Raw genomic sequence first — 18342 nt, 5'->3', positions numbered from 1 at the left:
TAATGGCACAAAACAATACTGCTGTACTCACGACTGTAGATTTACAAAATGTCCGCCACATGAAATTTTAACCAATAAACATTGTCATTTTGTTTGTTAGGAAATCACTGAAATATAATTATAAATGTGCGTGTTTGTATATTAAAAAAAAGTTTGTAAATTCCGCTCGTGACAAATGATCGTTGCCTCGAAATTTGAATGCTTACATCGAATTAAAAATGATCTTGTAGTTAGCATTTTACGAATTTCTTCTTTTTCTTACTTCCTTAGGTATAAGTAAAGTCATTAATCTATTGATTGTTTTATTTATTTCTAAATGCTTCGTGAAAAAATATAGAGGGTTGGGTACGCTTTATTAAACCGACCTGAATATGCAATTCTATATGTTACATGACAGGTACAGCAATATAACGTCATGGTTGAACAGAGTGTTATTTGAACTACATTTTGATATTGGGTGTTCGTAGGTAGTATGATACCACCGAAATTTGATCGCTTGCAGGAAGGGTGTGTAATAGCCCTTTACCACACAAAATATTTTTCATATACTCAGATCATAAAGATCGATTCATATTGGAGATTTAGAATTTCTAAGATGGAAATATCCCTTTTACTTAATTGTATTGGAAAACAAATGAAAAAGGATCTTATACCACATCCATGGTAAGCATAGCACAGCATTTTATTATAGGCGATAATCCATGAACACAAAGGTCAATGGTGAAAGCAATCCACATTCCCCAGGCAACAGCATGCAACATAATCAAGAAGGATCTCCTGCTGCAATGAAACCAATAGAGTATGGGTTAAACAAGATATAGCTTCCAGTCATACCTCATATTCATTCACACACATCTGAAACAGCTGAATAATTAAATGGATACTCATGCTATCCATAATGAAGACATACAGGTTAAGTTGCTGAAAGCAATGCTGATGGATCTGTGTTTTATCAGATTGTTGAAACAAGTAATGGAAAACTGTCACCTTTGTATACTAGATGGGTTATGGAAAGCATGATTGAAAGAGTGTTATTCTTTGGACATGACAGTCCTAAGAATGAGCCTTTAGCAGTGAAAACTATGCTACAGGACTATCGTTACAATATTTGTTCTTCAGATAGAGCATTTTTGGATGTGGAAACATGGATTGTAATGACATGATGAGGCTCCAAAATCATTGAAATATAACACAAAATAAATAAAAAATTGGGAACTTAAATGCAAATAGGGATCATAAAAAGTAAGAAAACAAGGCTGGAGATACTGTAGACATTATTTACTCAAACTACAAACCCCCTGTTTTGGCTCCATGCTGTTACTTAGAATTACATTTGGTGGAGTCAGAATAGGAATTTTTAGTTTGAGTAAATAATGTCTGCATTATCTCCAGCCTTGTTTGCTTACTTTTTCTGTACAATCCCTATTTGCAAGTTTTTAAAATTCCCAATTTTTTATTTATCTTGTTTGCTGGCTTTTTTTTTTTATGCTCAACTATGGGTAAACAATTACTTGACATGGTAGCTAACTTTATACATTGTAATGATAATAAACATAGCTAGTAGCTAGCTAGCTGATACAGTTCATGATGATTTACTGTAGCTATTGACTGTTTGATTGCATTAGTTTCAGATGTAAAATGTTAAGCTACAGTTGAAGATTTGTTTGATAATATAGTGAGCTTTTATAGTTTCTGTGTAAGTAGATTCTCTCTATATAATGCATAGCAATGAGAAAATATGTCTAGAGGAAGACACAACCCCCACTAAGCGAATATACAATTTTACCAGTAGAAAAGCAGTCTTTTTCAAATGAAACACATATATCTGAAACATTGCTTTAAATATACCTTTGTGTCTTTTAAATTGATGATTCTATGAATGTGTGTAATAAATATTAATATTATGTGTATTGATTTTTTTTACTCCACCATTTCATACATAATATAGGGGTTGGCCCCCTAGAGACACTGATTATATAGTGTACAAAGCATTGAGTATCTACATGTTACAGTCATCTAATGTTCATCTATTATTGGCTGGTAATTCCTGTTTCACCCTGTACTTTAGCTTTTTAAGGAAAACCAGATATTTGTAAGAAAGCTAACTTCAAGGGGTAATTATAACTAGAATTATGATGTTTTTTAGCTTATGTAAGAAACAAATGAACTTTTCGATACCGCTATGACCTTTACAGTACTTTATTTAGTATTCTATGAAAAGTTTGGGTGCATTATACGAAGCTGTTTTTGTTGTAGGCTGGCAAGAGAATAAGAATAATTAGAAATGGGCCATTTTGAGCAGATTTCCTTTTCCTTCTAAGTCTAACATGGATCTTTTTTTTTGTGCATTTTTATATGTGTACAGTCTTAGCAGTCAATAGTAAAGGTTTAAAGTGTTGTTTGAACTGAGTCTTTAATATTGAAGGTGCTTTTTTGCTGAACGTTTTATTAGGGTTTTGTGCAATTCCTTATGATCCCTATTATGAACCACTATTGTAGTTCATGATAATCAACCTTCTTTGTTCTGAATTTAGTTTAAACTCATTTAAACATGGCTAAAACAATAAGTTTTTGAAAAGCTTATTACTCACAAAAATTATTCTACAAACTTCAGTTGATTGCAGCGGTTTTGAATAAGTTAGCATACATTCAGTAATCTCATATATCTCTAGTAATTTCCTTAAGACAGTCAGTATATACAGTAGTTTTGAATGAGTTACCTATATTCAGTAATCATGAATTACCAGTTCTTTCCTTAAGACAGTGTATACAGTGGTTTTCAATGAGTTAACCTACATTCAGTGATATCAAATAACTAGTTGTTTTCTTAAAGATCTGGTGGTTAGGGTGCTCGACTCTTAATCTGTAAGTTGTAGGTTCGAATTCCCATCACTGAACATGCTCATTCTTTAAGCGTTGGGGGTGTTATAGTGTTATGGTCTATCTCACTATTCATTGGTAAAAAAAAGTAGTCCAAGAGTTGATGGTTGGTGGTGTTGACCAACTGCCTTCCCTCTAGTCTATCACTGTTCAATTAAGGATGGCTAGGGCATATAGCCCTTGGGTAGCTTTGCTTGAAATTCAAGACAGTCAGTGTGTACAGTAATTTTGGATGTGTTAGCTTACATTAAGTAATCTGAAATAACAGTGACTTTTTCCTTAAGATAGTCAGTGTGTACAGTGGGTTTGAATGAGTTAGCCTTTATTCAGTAATATGAAATAACTATTTTCAGGACAGTCAGTATATACTGTGGTTTTGAATGAGGTAGGCTACATTCAGTAATATGAAGTAAGTTAAATTATTTCTCAGGATAGTCAGTGTGTACAGTGGGTTTGAATGAGTTAACCTATATTTAGTAATATGAAATAACTTTATTTTCAGAACAGTCAGTGTGTACAGTGGGTTTGAATGAGTTAACCTATATTTAGTAATATGAAATAACTTTATTTTCAGGACAGTCAGTGTGTACAGTGGGTTTGAATAAGTTAGGCTACATTCAGTTATATGAAACAACTGTAGTTGTTTGGACCATATGAGTAAAATCTTGAATGTTGAAATAGGTAAGCTAGAGAACTAGAATGTGAATTATTTTCCTAAACTGTCACAAGAGGATTGAACTGTGTCACTTTTTTCTTCCACTATTTTCTTGTAACCAATAAGTAGGTTAGAGTTAGTGGTCAACACTTATTGTATGTTAAAACTTAACGATTCCATTTGTTGTTGGTTTCTTAAGACAATCAGTGTGCTGAAACTGTTTAACTGCATTACATGAAAAAAAAAGGGGGACTGTATTAGTGAAATCTTGAGCTTTGAACTAGGTAAGCTAGGAAACTGAAATATGAGGAGAGTTTAATTTATTGCTATAAAAATTAACAAAAAGTGTCTTGGTCTAAAAATACACCAAGTAGAGAGTTTCTTGTATTGTTTCAAATCACATTTGTTGACAAGAAGATGTTATTCATGTAGCATAGACAAATTGCTGTCTCCTTTTGCAGCTTGCACACACAGTCATATTCTTTATACAAATGGTGAGTTACATGTACATTGATGTATGTTACACACCCAATATGTTCAGTTGGTATGAAAAGGTTTTAACAAAGAATGTTTTATATGTATTGCCTACTAAATTAAACATATGGTTACTGTATTGAATTTAGCTTTTCAGTATAATTTATTGTTTGATATACACCATCAACATGAAAGGTAAAAATATGATTGTGATAAAACACTTGTAAATGTGTACATGCTTATGTCATTATACTGCTTTTAAAACTTGTCAGGAAATTGTACAGTTGCATTTAGCTGTAAAAGCAAAAATTATATTGGAATTATTTAAGTTTCAGACAAGCTTTATTGGTCCAGTAATCATAGCCTAGTTTTAAATAGAAATATTACTTGTCTATCCATTATAAAACATTATTTCTAATTACACATTTGTTAGATTATTCAGCATCAAGATTGATCCTTTGTGTAAACCATCCTGGTTTGTTCATCATTTGTTTTAGAAGATATAGGTTTGTTCAACATGAAGAACACTGTTTTAGAATATGCACATTTTCCTGGTGTGTTCGACATGAAGGACACTATTTTAGAATATACATGTTTTCCTTGTGTGTTTGACTTGAAGAACATTGTTTTAGAATATATAGGTTTTCTTAATTTGTTCAAACAAAAACGCTGAGAATATGTAGGTTTCCCTGGTTTTGTTGACATGAAGAACAGTTTCAAAGTGCAGATTTTGCAAGCATATTAAGTATAAAATGTTTTCTTAGATTGTGTATAGACTACTGTCAAGTTACAGATAGTTTTAGTTATACAAAAGACAATCCAACTCTTATTTGATCATCTATATTTGAAAACAGGAATAGATATTCAAATTAATTTGCTATTATTGCATATTGCACCATTTTTAGAGAGCACTTTCTAAAATTTAAGATATTTTTACAATTTTAAGTTTTTGAAGGTGATAGTGAGTATTAACTTTTTCTTGTGTGTTCTGTTCTTGTACTTTAATTCAGTAATTACCATTCTTCTCAAGGATATATTTCTTTTCTCCAGCTTGAGGGAAGAATAGATGATTGCACATGTAGTGTGGATACAGTAGATTTTTTTAACAACAATAAAATCTATCCTCGTCTCAAAAGTTTGCTTGTCCGAAATTACTTCAGGTATTTCAAGGTAAGACTAATACCTACTATTCTGTAGGAAATAAAAAATTAGACTAGTAGTTTGTAAAAAAAAAAAGAATGTTTGTAATGATATATAACACTAGAAACTATTTAATTTGTATTAATATAAATAAACACAAATATTCTGCTTAAAATAAACAGCAGCAGATTTTAATAAAATGATGCTGATGTGGATCAACTATGCTTATAGAACACTGTTTAATTAAAGAATGGTTTATTTTATTTATGAAATCACAACTAGAGATTATATATAAGTACATAGTCATTACTTGTACAGTTTTTGGTTTGTGACTTTTTTTCAAATGAAAAGGATTTTTAGGCTATTCAAAATTAAATGTTTCCTGTCACACATACACAAATTCATTTAATGAAGGAATAATAAAAGTGTCCTTAGCCTTTTTCCTTTCCTATTAAGTGAATAGAAAACAACCTCATTGATAATTTATTTGATACTGGTTAATCTTTAACTCAAAATAAAATTATAAAATAAGGTGCATGAACACACAAGTGTATTCCAGGATGCCAAGGTTAATGTCACTTGTAGCTATTGATGCAGTGCTATTCCATGTTAAAATTGACAACATTCATGCTCTAATAATTTTTACTGACTTCTTATTCTGCTATTATACCACTGATGATTTAATACAAACAGAATGAATACATATTTGTAACTGTTTTATGAAGATGACATGAAGTATTTGTCTAACAATACCATAAGGCCAAATAATTTGTTATGCAATAAATAAGCTAGTCTATATGTATATATATATATATATATATGTGTGTGTGTGTGAATCAGCAATAATCTAAAACATTGACTAGTTAAAAGCTGTAAAAGCATTAGGTGAACCATGTGTATGACTTGTGTACAAGGTATGTAGCAGCATAAGTTATGCTAATTGTGTCCAAAGTTAAAATAAGTTTTAATTAATATTCTATTTTTGCAAGACCTATTTAATTTTCATTAAAGTTATTCAACATTTTTGGTCTGTGTCATGCAGCACAATTTTTATATACCTTTATATAAATATTTGGTCAAGATTTTTACAGTGAAATTGGTAGACTAACCATTTTAATTGATAGTCGGCAAGAGACTAATTACCATGAAATTCAGCAAAGGTTTTTAATGGCTTCCAAAACAGCTCTTTTACATATACATCCATGGAAGTTTCTTAACTTGTGTGTGATAATTGCTGGAAATGAAGATAAATGATGTTATGTGATATGAATTTGTTTTACGCATCGTGAAATAGTTTGAGTTTAAACCTCCACACACTATCCTTCACTTGTGAAAATAAGATTCAAAGCAGTCCACTAAAAAACCTGCAGATTTTTATACTTCGGTAGACAGTTGAAGGGTTCTTATGTTTATTAATCCTTCTACTGCCAAGATATCCCACAGACTTACACAGTCAACCTGGGAACACTTGTACCCATCTCTTATGATCTACATTCTTTTAGAAAATACAAGTGAATTATAATTATGATAAGACCTTTTTAAACATTTTAATAGAAATGCTACATTTATACCAGTGGTTCCCAATCTTTTCACCATCAAGGACCCCTTTATTATTAGTTTTTTCCACACCATCCCCATGTTTTTGAATGATTCTGTCTACACAACAAACTATTTTTATTAACTAATAGTTAACTCGTCTCAGCTTTTTGCATGTTATTATTCTGTGTCCTTCTATGCATTATTTAATTAAATAAAATAGCTCATAAACCCCTGGTATTACCTTTGCAGACACCAGGTTTGGAACCACTGAAACCATGAAACAACACTAGATTATAACACATAATAATGCACCCCTGTTTGTAATCATAGGAGTTAATCTTTCCCTTTTTTTTTAGGTAAACTTGAATCGTGCCTGTCCTTTCTGGCCAGATGATAGCAAATGTGCTATCAAGGATTGTTCTGTCAAGGCATGCTCTGAGGTATAATTACTACTTTTTAACAATGTCTTGTGAACTACTGTTGTGTTAACAGTGTCTTGTGAATTTCCTTATTATGGAAGAAAAAACTGTAAGGCATTGAACAAAATTAGGGTAACTGACAAATTGTTTGATATAAAGAGCTAGAAAGTTAAGAAAAGTATTAGAAGCCAGAAAGTTGGTGATAGCAGAAAGTTCACATTTTCTGTAATGGATATTTTAGATTTATAATCATTAATGTTTTTATAAGGGAACAGCAGCTTTCTCAATCCTAGTCATATTTATAAAGTTTCTGTCTGTATAATTGATCTGTTCTATAAAGATTGAAGTAATTCTGATGTTGCATTAAAATAAGCTAAATCAAAAATTTGTCATGATTTCTCACGTATGTCTGTTAATTTATACCATCTCCAGTTTTCCTGTTGGGCTAAGTTATTTGCTTATAAATTTGAATAAGTGTTTTGGGAAATTAGTAGTAGCATCACTAGGAATAGCACTTTTTACTATGAGCACTTATTGTTTTGATGTACTGATAAAAATAGCAACTTTTACTGTGAGCACTTAGTGTTTCAATATACTGATAAAATACCATTTTATACTATGAGCACTAAGTGTTTTGATGCACTATTAAAATAGCATCTTTTACTATGAGCACCTAGTGTTTCGGCATACTGATAAAACAGCATTTTTTACTACAAACACTAAGTGTTTCAATGTACTGATAATTTTCCAGGAGCAGATTCCACCAGGAATCAAAAGACCATCATTTGGTGAAAGGAACAAGAATACAGCTAATAAAAGTTTGAATAAGGTGAATAACACTAGTTTAGAAATTTTTTGAAACTTAAAAAAACATTTTAGGATATATATATATAGTTGCATTGTACAGAAATGAAAGCTTTTCAGTTATATAATGTTGTTTATTCTTTGTGAATGAGATCTTTTGTTTAACATTTTTAGAGTCAAATAACATGAAATTTTTGTGAATGTAGTACAGAGGTCAAGGTCACATTGAAGGTCAGCCATATTTCTTATAATGGTAGCAAATTGTGATTTTTGAAAAATTGGCAAACTCAAAACTAAGTGAGATAGAAATTACATTTTAGGTTACTTGCTACAAAAGTTGAAAAATCATGGGGCAGGGGTTGCACTCAATGAGTGCTTTTCCAGCTTGTAAGTATTATTGACAGTTTACAATACCTGTTGACCATGATGTATATGTGTTATTGTTTACAAGTATTGTTGTATCTGTGGGTTTTGGTAAATGAGTATTATTGTTTGTAAGTATTTTGATGATGGGTTATGATGGCTGTTAGCTTTGGTAAATGAGTATTATTGTTTACAACTATTGTTGAATGCATGTGATGTTTGCTTTGGGAAATTAGTTTTTTACTACTGTCAGTATTGCTGATTGGTTGTGTAGTCTCTTAGCTGACACATGGTTTTGTCTGTCACTGCTAATGATGGGCTTATTGTTTGTTTTTAGGTAATAACCTTATGTTGTGTGATTTATAATATGTGTTTCCGTAGATTTCTCTATTTGATATTGTAGTTAAGCTGTGTTTCCAAATGTTTCAGTATTCCAAAGAAGCTCAGGAAGAAGATAACTGTGATGAAAACCATGGGGGGCTTGGAGCTGTTGATAAAACAATCAGGTAAAGACTGAAGGTTTGAAATACCAAAAAGCCACAGGACAGTAATTTTGTTTTTGTATTTGAAAAATGATAAAAAGTGACTGAGGTGACTGGTTATCAGTTTGTCATTGGCACAAAATAAATGTATGCAAACACAAATTTTTTCATAACTACATAACACCCTGCTAATGTGTTTCACATTTTTCAAAGGCAGTAGCAGTTTACATAATACTACAATCTTAAGAAGTGGTCAATAAAGCAAGGCATTTAATTGAAGATATTGCATACATTACAATATCTTCACTAAATCAAATACAGAACATCAAAAATATGAAAGCTACTGGAAACCCAGGAAGTAGGACACTATATATTTTGTATAACTGTTAAGTTATGATAATTTTAATTTTGGTAATAGCTTTAATAAAAGAAACAACAAAGAAAGCAAATGTATAATGTTATTTAAAGTAAATGAATTCCTTTTGTGCTAATATGTTTTATGGTTTATTAAATACCTAGTGAGTTTTCTGTCAAAATTTGCTAAAACTTATGGAACATTTTACCTAAAATCATAACCTGCAAACACAGCTGAAAAAGAACGCTTCCATCAACATTTGTATTAAGTAATGTTTGTACTGTTAGAGGTTATTTCAAGAATTGTAGAATTGATACTTCTGTAGCTTACCTGATAAATTTTTCTAATGATGTTTTGTAAGCTGTATGGCTGTCTGTAAATTAAAAATATTTTGGTGAACACTATTTAAATGTAGAAGGTTCTGTATCTGTTTTTATTTCTGTACAAGTTATGAGAGCTAAGTTAATGCAACATCCAATTATTACAGTGAAAAGAGTAAAGAAGATTTCAAACAGTGGCAAAAACATGATGACTCTCAGGATATTTTTTGTGAAATTGAAGGTAAGAATTCCATGTATATTTGTATGAATGTGAAAACAAAACTTTCATTCTTTGAAAATAGCTACTAAAGTGTGTATGCACTTTATAGTTCCTTAATATAAATTTTTTGTCATTAATTAATGAGGATTTCTTCATAATTTAATGATTATAAAAAATATATATAATATACGTGACTATGCCAAACTATCCTACACACAGGTATTGTATAATGATTACTAAATGTCATGTTTTTGGCTGGCTGCCACATTAACTGCTGTATTAGTCACACATACATTGTTCAGTGTTTCTCACATTACTCATGCATCAACTTTGATAATGGAATAACAAACTTGCTATGGACTCAGTCTCTCTCCCCCCCCCCTTTTTAAGCACTTGGTAATTTAAATTTCAGTGCAGTGAATATAAGTATAATCACAATCTTGACTTACAACGAAGATCTGTATGTTGTACTTTTTTGTTTTAAAGAATATATTTTTTTTTGTACTTGATGTAATTCCAATTTTTGTTTCAGATGAATTATCTCAAGGCATGCAGTATGTAGACCTGCTGATAAATCCTGAAAAGTATACAGGGTATAAGGGACCATCAGCTCGTCGCATTTGGAGAAGTATTTATGAAGAGAACTGTTTTAAGTAAGCTAACACAAATATATTTCTGTCTCAAGATTACCTGAGCTTTTAGTAATCTAACACAAAAGTTTATCTCCTAAGTGTACCTAACAGAATTTGAAGTAAATGTTTGTATTAGGTGTACCTAATGGAGTTTGAAGCAAGCTAACACAAATGTTTGTATTAAGTGTACCTAATGGAGATTTAGGCAAGCTAACACAAATGTTTGTATTAAGTGTACCTAATAGTTTGATACTAAGTAGGAATGTGAATATTAAAGAGTACAACTTGTTTGTGCTTTGAAAACTTGCATATTTCATCTTATTAAATGACTGCTGTATGTGTATATTGACACTTGGCTGTAAACTGCCATTCAAAAAGATGATGTGGAAAATTTTATGGTTATTTTCTGGGATTTTTTACAGGTAACCTATTGATTAAGAGCTTCTGTTATAAATGCTAATTATTTTATCTTGAACAAGAAAGATTAACAGAAAAATTTTCAGATGTTCAACCAAGATGTTTGTGAAACACTGAAGTAAATGTATATTCTTTTTAAGTAAAAATTGTTTTATTACATGTAAAAGATCTTGCAGTCATATAGATCATGGATATAAATTTACATTTTTTGTGTCACACGTGGCTCTTTCTAATTTATTGTATTTTTTTCAAGCCTACTATTAAAATGTTGTAGAGTATCATTGAAAAATTCAGGTTTTGCAAGAGTTGGTAGTTCATATATAATCATGACACAAAACAATAACTGATATTAAAACCTGCTACTTTATTTAGTATCAATGAAGACAGCTGATTAAACCAATATATTTGTTTTACATTAAGCAATTTGTTCTTGTGTGTGTTTTAGCTTTGTTGATACTTTCTTGAAATTTGTCAAATAACAACAACAAAAAATATATGTATTTGAAAGAACTTAAAGTAGCATACTGTGGATATAAGGGTTCATGGTTCTTGGACCATTGCTACTTAAATGTGCTCCACACTTTAGGTTTGTGGGTGCACTAAAAGAGTGATGGTCAAATCCTACTATTTTATACGACAGAAGGAAACCAAGATTTGGCAGTGGGTGATGTTGATTAGCTGTTGTCTCTCTAATCTGTTTGTTCAAAATTAGGGACATTTGTGAACTGATAACCCTTGTGTAGCTTTGTGCAAAAATTTTAAATGAAAAAAAAAGGCAATACATTGACTTATTGACTTTACAAAATATTTAAATATTTCATATAAAAATTATATTTGGCTTTAAATAGTCTTAACAAATGAAGAGAATATGATTCTACTTATCTGATATCACAATGCAGACATCTCAATTTAAACAAAATATTTAATTGTAACTTATAAACTCTACACCAGTGATTACTTGTACACAGTACATTACAGAATTTGCATAAAGCACATGAAAAAGATACTGTATTTTCAGAAATTAATTTTTTACAGTTTATACTATGTATATATATCTATGGCAAAGATTCATGGGTCGTGGTCTGTTGCTTCAAAAATGTGCTCTGCACATTGATTTGTTGTAAGAATGACAATCAAATCTTGCTATTTATCAGACAAGCATAGCACAAGAGTTGGAGTTGGGTGCTGTTGGCTTGACTAGTTGCTTTTCCATCAACTATAAAATTATATACAGCTATGCACAAATAAGATTTGTGTAACTATGAACAAAATTCTGAATAAAAGAAAACAAACAGTAACAGATTGGTTACATAAATTTTTAATTTAAACCATGAAGTTTTATTTTTTAAATTCAAGGGTGAAACAATCACAAAAAATATTTAGAATATTTGTTGACTGAGTCTCTTATTTGTCTTGCAGGCCTGGTAAGGGGTATGGTCCATATACAACATCAAAAAATCTGAATGGTATGTGCAAAAGTTGTTTTTAAGAATGGTTTTAATCATTTCCTTGAATGTATTGAATAAATAATGATTTGCATATTTTCAAAAACACGGAAAGAAAAAGTTCAAAAAACCACAGTTTCAAGTAGGCAGCATAATGTAGAATAATATAAACAATTTTTACTACAGTAAATTCATATGTAAATTTGATGATGGCATGTTAACAGTGGTGGTAGTTTTATTGTATTTTTTATATCCCTTGTTAGCTGTTTTTAAAATTTTCATATTTCAACTATGTGTAACTATGTATATAATAGCAACAATCTGGACTTGTCTAAAGTTATGTATTTTTATATCAAGAGGTGTACAATACACGTACAAGTCCAAGACCTGGACTCTTATGTGATATTATGTATATACTTTTACAATATGTGACACTTTTTGGTTTAATATATTTACACAGAAAGACAGTTTAGTTTGTACAATAACTCTTTCAAAATGTTATATAAAGCTTACGATCTTTGGACATCTGCTCAGTTTATATGTAATTTTTTAATAAGTAAATTTATTAAACTCATTTTTTTATGTTTAATATTCTCACAATGAATATCATTTAAGGCTACCTATTATGGTATAAATGGCATGAATCAGTTATGCAAAGTTAAACATGGTGATATTTTACCATTAAAGTTGAACACTGTAAGGCATTGTTTTCCAAATTGTGTGTGTGTGTGGGGAGGCTTTTGGTGGGAGAGCCCAAAAATAACGGAAGAAACCAAAGAGTTGTAAACGAGGATAACCTGAGAAAACTATCACTCTTATATTTGCTCTCACATTTACTCACTCCTTACAAGCATTTTTTTCATTTAAAAAAAATTATTAAAAACAGTTAAAGAAAATGTTGATTTTGTTTTTACCATTTATGAGAATTGTTTTAATGCGAAGGGGAGGGTGCAACAAAATCTTTGCTGAGTTAGGGGGGATGCTGCTATTTAAAGTTTGGAAAACACTGCTGTAAAGGATTTTACAGTAATTGAATTTATGCTGCTTTTCATAGCCATGTGTCTTGAGAAGCGAGCATTCTACCGAGCCATATCTGGACTTCACACCAGTATCAACATCCACCTATGTGCACAGTACCTGATGCCTAGTAGGTGTCTTCTTTGGATATCTCTGTCATACATTAGAGATGAAACATTTTAAAAAATAAGTTTAAAAGTGTGTGTGTGTGTGAGAGAGTTACTAATGTTGATAAAATTGTAGCATTGAAACATAAGTAGAGTAATTTCTATTTTATAATGGTTGAAGTTTTATAACAAGTATTTCATTGGCTAGATTGTGATATTGGAGAAGTGCAAGGTAGAACTTTAGAGTAACATACTTGGGTCACATTTGTGTCTGGTTTTTACATTTGTTTCTCTCTGACCAGTTTTTGCTTTCTTACTGTGTAATAGCTTTAACCAGCATTGCTTCAATAGATTGCTAATTCTTTGTATTCTTAAACAGAACATAATGCAAGAGTGTTATTGTTTTCATACATACTTTGGTGTTATAGATAAAGTACGTTACAAACTCCTTCCAATTTCCAAGTTGGTTGATTTTACTCTTGCCCTTATTCTTTATTTAAAATTGAAAAATACCTTAATTCTTGGTTTATTTATATAACAAATTCTCATTTTTTACTTAATATTTTCCTTTTTATTGATGAATATTGATTTTGGAAAATTGATTTTAAGATTTGTATGATGATAATTTTACTTTATTTTTTGTGAATTTTGTTGTTTGTATTAAGGCATACCTCTTGTGATGACAATGTTATTTCCATAGTGGTTATGGTTCTGATATTATTTCAATGAAGTACTACTGATTAATGAAACCCTTGCCTGGTTTTACATACTTGAAAAATGGTGTATCAGGCTTTTATCAATACACTCTGTTCAGTTAATAAAACTAAAAAAAAGTTTTCTTCTCTTCAAGGGTTTGGACAGGTTCTTTAGTGTCATATTTTTTTATTGTTACTTTAATAATGTATCTTTAACAGATCTGCTTGATATATTTGGTATGTAATTTTAAGTAAGAAGAACCAAAGTCAAATTTTAATTCATTTTACCAGAAATTCTATCAAAACGTGTGAAGATACGATAAAACTGATAAAAATTATGACAGCACTTCATGAAAGTTGTGCAAAATAATTACATAAATTCAGTGTAAAAAAATGCTTTCGTAACTTGTGCATGATTTTAAGGTGTATTTGGTATAAATAATACCATTCTGTAACTTCAGTTACCAACAATTTTCAAACATGTATCACATGATGAGACAGAAGAGTGAAAGGCAGAAAATGAAGGTCCATAAAGTTGCTAAATATGTTAAGAAAATACCTTTATCATTTACTTGCTGTTTTAGCAGTTGGATTTAGTTAGGATAAATTCTGAGTAGAAATTGCAGATTTACACCCTGCAGTGAAATTTAATATTTTGAATATCGTGTATTATTATTATTGTTGTTTGGTTTTTAAAAATAATTGTAATTATTCAGTTAGGAATAGTTTTGGATCTGGAGAGTGGAGTATAAACTTGAAGGAGTTTCAACGGCGATTTGATCCACAACAAACATTTGGAGAAGGGCCGCAGTGGCTTAAGAACTTATACTTTGTGTACTTACTAGAGTTGCGAGCTTTGGCTAAAGCTGCTCCATACTTGGAGAGAGAACTATTCTATACTGGTTTAGATGAAGAAGACAAAGAGGTCCAGATGGCTGTGAAGGACTTTTTGTCTATTGTCAAGTATGTAAAACAAACTATATATACTATTTAATGAAAGATTACATAAATGATTTTTGATCAAATATTGTGATTACAAATGGTCTAGGAATTCATACAACGTATATTGTAACTTTTGATAACTGATAAATTCTGTTGTGAAGTAACTACAGTTTAGGTTTAAAGTTTGCCCTGTTGTTTGGAATATATATAGGTCCATGTTTTCCCATTGTTTAATAACAGTTCTGCCAAATCATGAGCCTTGCCCAGTGACAGGGTAGCTTTTTGTGTTACAAGTAGTTCATGTGCCTGTATTTAAATATTTAGCAAATTAGGAGAAAAAAATTCGGGTAAACTAAAGAAAAAGGAACTAACACTGATTTTCATTAATTAAAAATCCTCAAACAGTAGAACCCAAGTTATGTATGCAAGGTGAGATTTGCATACCTTGTGAAACAAACATTGACATATTCTAATATAAATATTAGGTTTAACTTTAGTGTGAACTTATTACCATAAATACTTTGTTGACAATTAAAATAACATAATAGGGATAATGATATAAAGGCTGTAAAATGTGTTACACTAACCAACATGGTAGATATGGTGAATGATAATATAAAATATTAAAATAATCAACATTAGACTGGAGAAATAACTCTTCCTACAATGAAATGTCTCATCATTAATTGTTCAACATGCTGAACATCACACATTTATTGTTTACTAGAGAAATAGCTTTTTCTACAGTAAAAAGTCTGATTATCAGTTGTCCATCATGCTGAACAGTACAGATTTCCTGTTTATTTGTGAAATAATTTGTCCTACACTGGAAAGTCTCATCGTTAATTTTCTGCCATTGGCAAGTCTGATCGTTAACTGTCCACAATGCTATCTCATGAGTTTGAATATTTGATTTTTATCTAGATTGATTAACAATTTATTGTATGTTGTTTTTCTGTGCAGATCTTTTCCAGATCATTTCCAGGAAAGTGTAATGTTTGTAGGCAAAGATGAAGGAGCCAAAAAATTAAAGGTAGTTTGTTTTTTTATCATTATTTGTTAATAAAGGGAATCACATTGCTGGCCATAAACTCTTTGCAAGAAATTATACAGTATTAAGACTGAGGGAATATGTGTTCAGTAGTTATTTTTAGTATGCACCAAAACTCGTTTGTATGCAAGTCCCTTTTTTTTCTATTGTATGTTTTGTGGTTTGATATTTACTACCTACAGCTGTTTACAGTAGAGAATACTTTGTTGAAAGTTTACAGAAAGCTTCTATATTTGATACATATATGGATGTTGGAATATCAAATTGATCTTTTATCTAGAAATATTTATTACACAAACATACAATTCAATCAAGATATGTACCTTGAAATATAACTGTAGAATTGAATAGTTTTTGATGTGTATGTTGACTATAAAATCATACTCATTGAGAAAGCAAAGTACTCTAAGCTATGAAGTTTAGCTTCAATTTTAATAGTAACTGCTGGTTAGTCATTTTGATTTTACTTTGGTTGGTTTTCACTGAAAGGACAAAATTATATGTATTTAACTTTGTGAAATATTACCTAGAATTTAGATTAGCTAAAAATAAACATCTTATGATTACCCATAGGAAGAATTTAGGCAGCATTTCCGTAATATTTCTCGAATAATGGACTGTGTGGGCTGTGACAAATGTCGGCTTTGGGGAAAACTTCAGGTATGTAGTATAGACCTTATGTGAGAACTGTGCTTATCATAATAAACCTAGTCACTGGTGTTTTCATATTTATCTAGTGTGCATGTTTAATGAAACACGAGTTATTCAACTTCATAGCTTATGTGAGAATACATGTTTTGTGAGGATTTTATTCCCATTTGGCCAGTCATTTGTCCTTCATAAGTACCCATTAAAAATCATAATTTTTATATTAGGTAAATGCTTAATACAATTTGAAGTAATCCATATAGTATTCTGACAGTTTTGTGAAATAGTTTATGTTGATGAAACAGGTAGAAATTTAAATACCTAGAAGTGATCAAACACATAATACATGAGGAATATTTATCATCAAATTAACTGGAAATCAGCCAAAATAATACATAAAATTAGAAATTATATCAAAACAAGAAATGTGTAAAGTTTGCTAATCGTGAATCAACTTGGAACTTTCATTATAGAATAAGCTGTGTGTGTGTGTGTTTCTTTCACAAACAAAAGTTGGATTGAAGAATTATTGTTCTGTGATAGTGTATCTAAACTTTATCTCAGGATTTTTGTTTTACTTGGAACACAAAACGAAAAATTATATTTTAAAAAAAACAACATTATAAATGATTTAGTATTTAATATGAAAATTTCATAAAAGGTTAAAGAGTTCATATTATTATGATTTGTAACAAGGACATTTAATGTTATTCCTGCTATCTAAGAAATTTTAAGTTAAAAAAATTCATCAAAACTTGTTTTTGAATTTAGTGACATGTTGAGTTGGCACTTAACCTGAGTGCATGGGAATGGAAAGGCTCTTCATTTAGCTTTGTTTTGTTGAATTCAGATTTCTTTGATTTTTGACATAATTTTTAGTGTTGTGGTGTCTTAAAAAAATTAATTTAAGTTGCGAGTTAATAATTAAAACTCTCAAGAAAGACTACTAACTTATTGTAAGCTTTTCATTTATTTAAATACCCTACTTTTCTAACAGTTTTTATTTTTGGTATATGTACATTGGATTATTTATATTTGAAAATTATGTGATTATTTATGCATAAATCTTGGGATATCTGATTTCTTTTGAGTGTTGAGTCTCCTAATGAAATGTATCAAATTGTAGATTATAATTCAAATTTTAGTATCATACCTTACTCAATTTCTTAATTTTAAAGAAAATATTAAAAACATACAGTTAAATATTGATATTTGTGTGTCACGTGGTATGTTCATTGCAGCACTGGTTCAAATTAGATGTTTGTGATGTCAAAATACTAAGTCTATAGTTTTGTACGAATTAGGAACTCGGGATAGAATATAAAATAAGAGCCTCTTGTCTTTTCAATTTGCTAAGATATTGCTCATGTGATAAATCAAACACCGTGGCACACTACCCACCTCTTTCCATTTTAGGAAACACTCCCTTATATACACTTACTTCTATATATAACATGAATAACCAATCGAAAGCTCAGAATATCACCCTAGTGGCTTTCTCAGCCATTTTAATGTGTTTGGACTCCATCGCTTTCTTTCGACCCAAGATTTCATGTAGGTAGGCTGTGTCTTTAGTCCTCTCAGAATTTGAAATTATTTGAGACTGAAATACAGCTTAGTTACTAAGCTTGATAAATTATAGTGGAATTCTATGGTATTAATGTAGTAATTTATGATTTCTGGTTTTTCAACTGTATATATAAAACCTAAAAAAATGATTTCGTTTCATATCCTCCT

The 18342-nt window shown here is 30.3% G+C and overlaps 1 protein-coding gene across 2 annotated transcripts in view; it reads left to right on the top strand.

Annotated features, from left to right (window-relative positions):
* Positions 1–18342, top strand: part of LOC106459072 (ERO1-like protein beta) — a 39877-nt gene that overhangs the window by 13137 nt on the left and 8398 nt on the right. For both annotated transcript variants that reach the window (XM_013918649.2, XM_022385469.1), the window contains exons 2-12: positions 5060–5179; positions 7045–7128; positions 7859–7936; positions 8704–8780; positions 9599–9672; positions 10184–10304; positions 12120–12166; positions 13200–13292; positions 14681–14927; positions 15870–15939; positions 16531–16617. In XM_013918649.2, the coding sequence (XP_013774103.1) occupies positions 5060–5179; positions 7045–7128; positions 7859–7936; positions 8704–8780; positions 9599–9672; positions 10184–10304; positions 12120–12166; positions 13200–13292; positions 14681–14927; positions 15870–15939; positions 16531–16617 (1098 nt within the window). The remainder of the gene's footprint in view (positions 1–5059; positions 5180–7044; positions 7129–7858; positions 7937–8703; positions 8781–9598; positions 9673–10183; positions 10305–12119; positions 12167–13199; positions 13293–14680; positions 14928–15869; positions 15940–16530; positions 16618–18342) is intronic.

Source organism: Limulus polyphemus, unplaced genomic scaffold (genome assembly GCF_000517525.1).
Source record: "Limulus polyphemus unplaced genomic scaffold, Limulus_polyphemus-2.1.2 Scaffold554, whole genome shotgun sequence".
Lineage (NCBI taxonomy): Eukaryota > Metazoa > Arthropoda > Merostomata > Xiphosura > Limulidae > Limulus > Limulus polyphemus.
The sequence above is the reverse complement of the archived record's forward strand: the minus strand, read 5'-3'. Positions and strand labels throughout refer to the sequence as shown.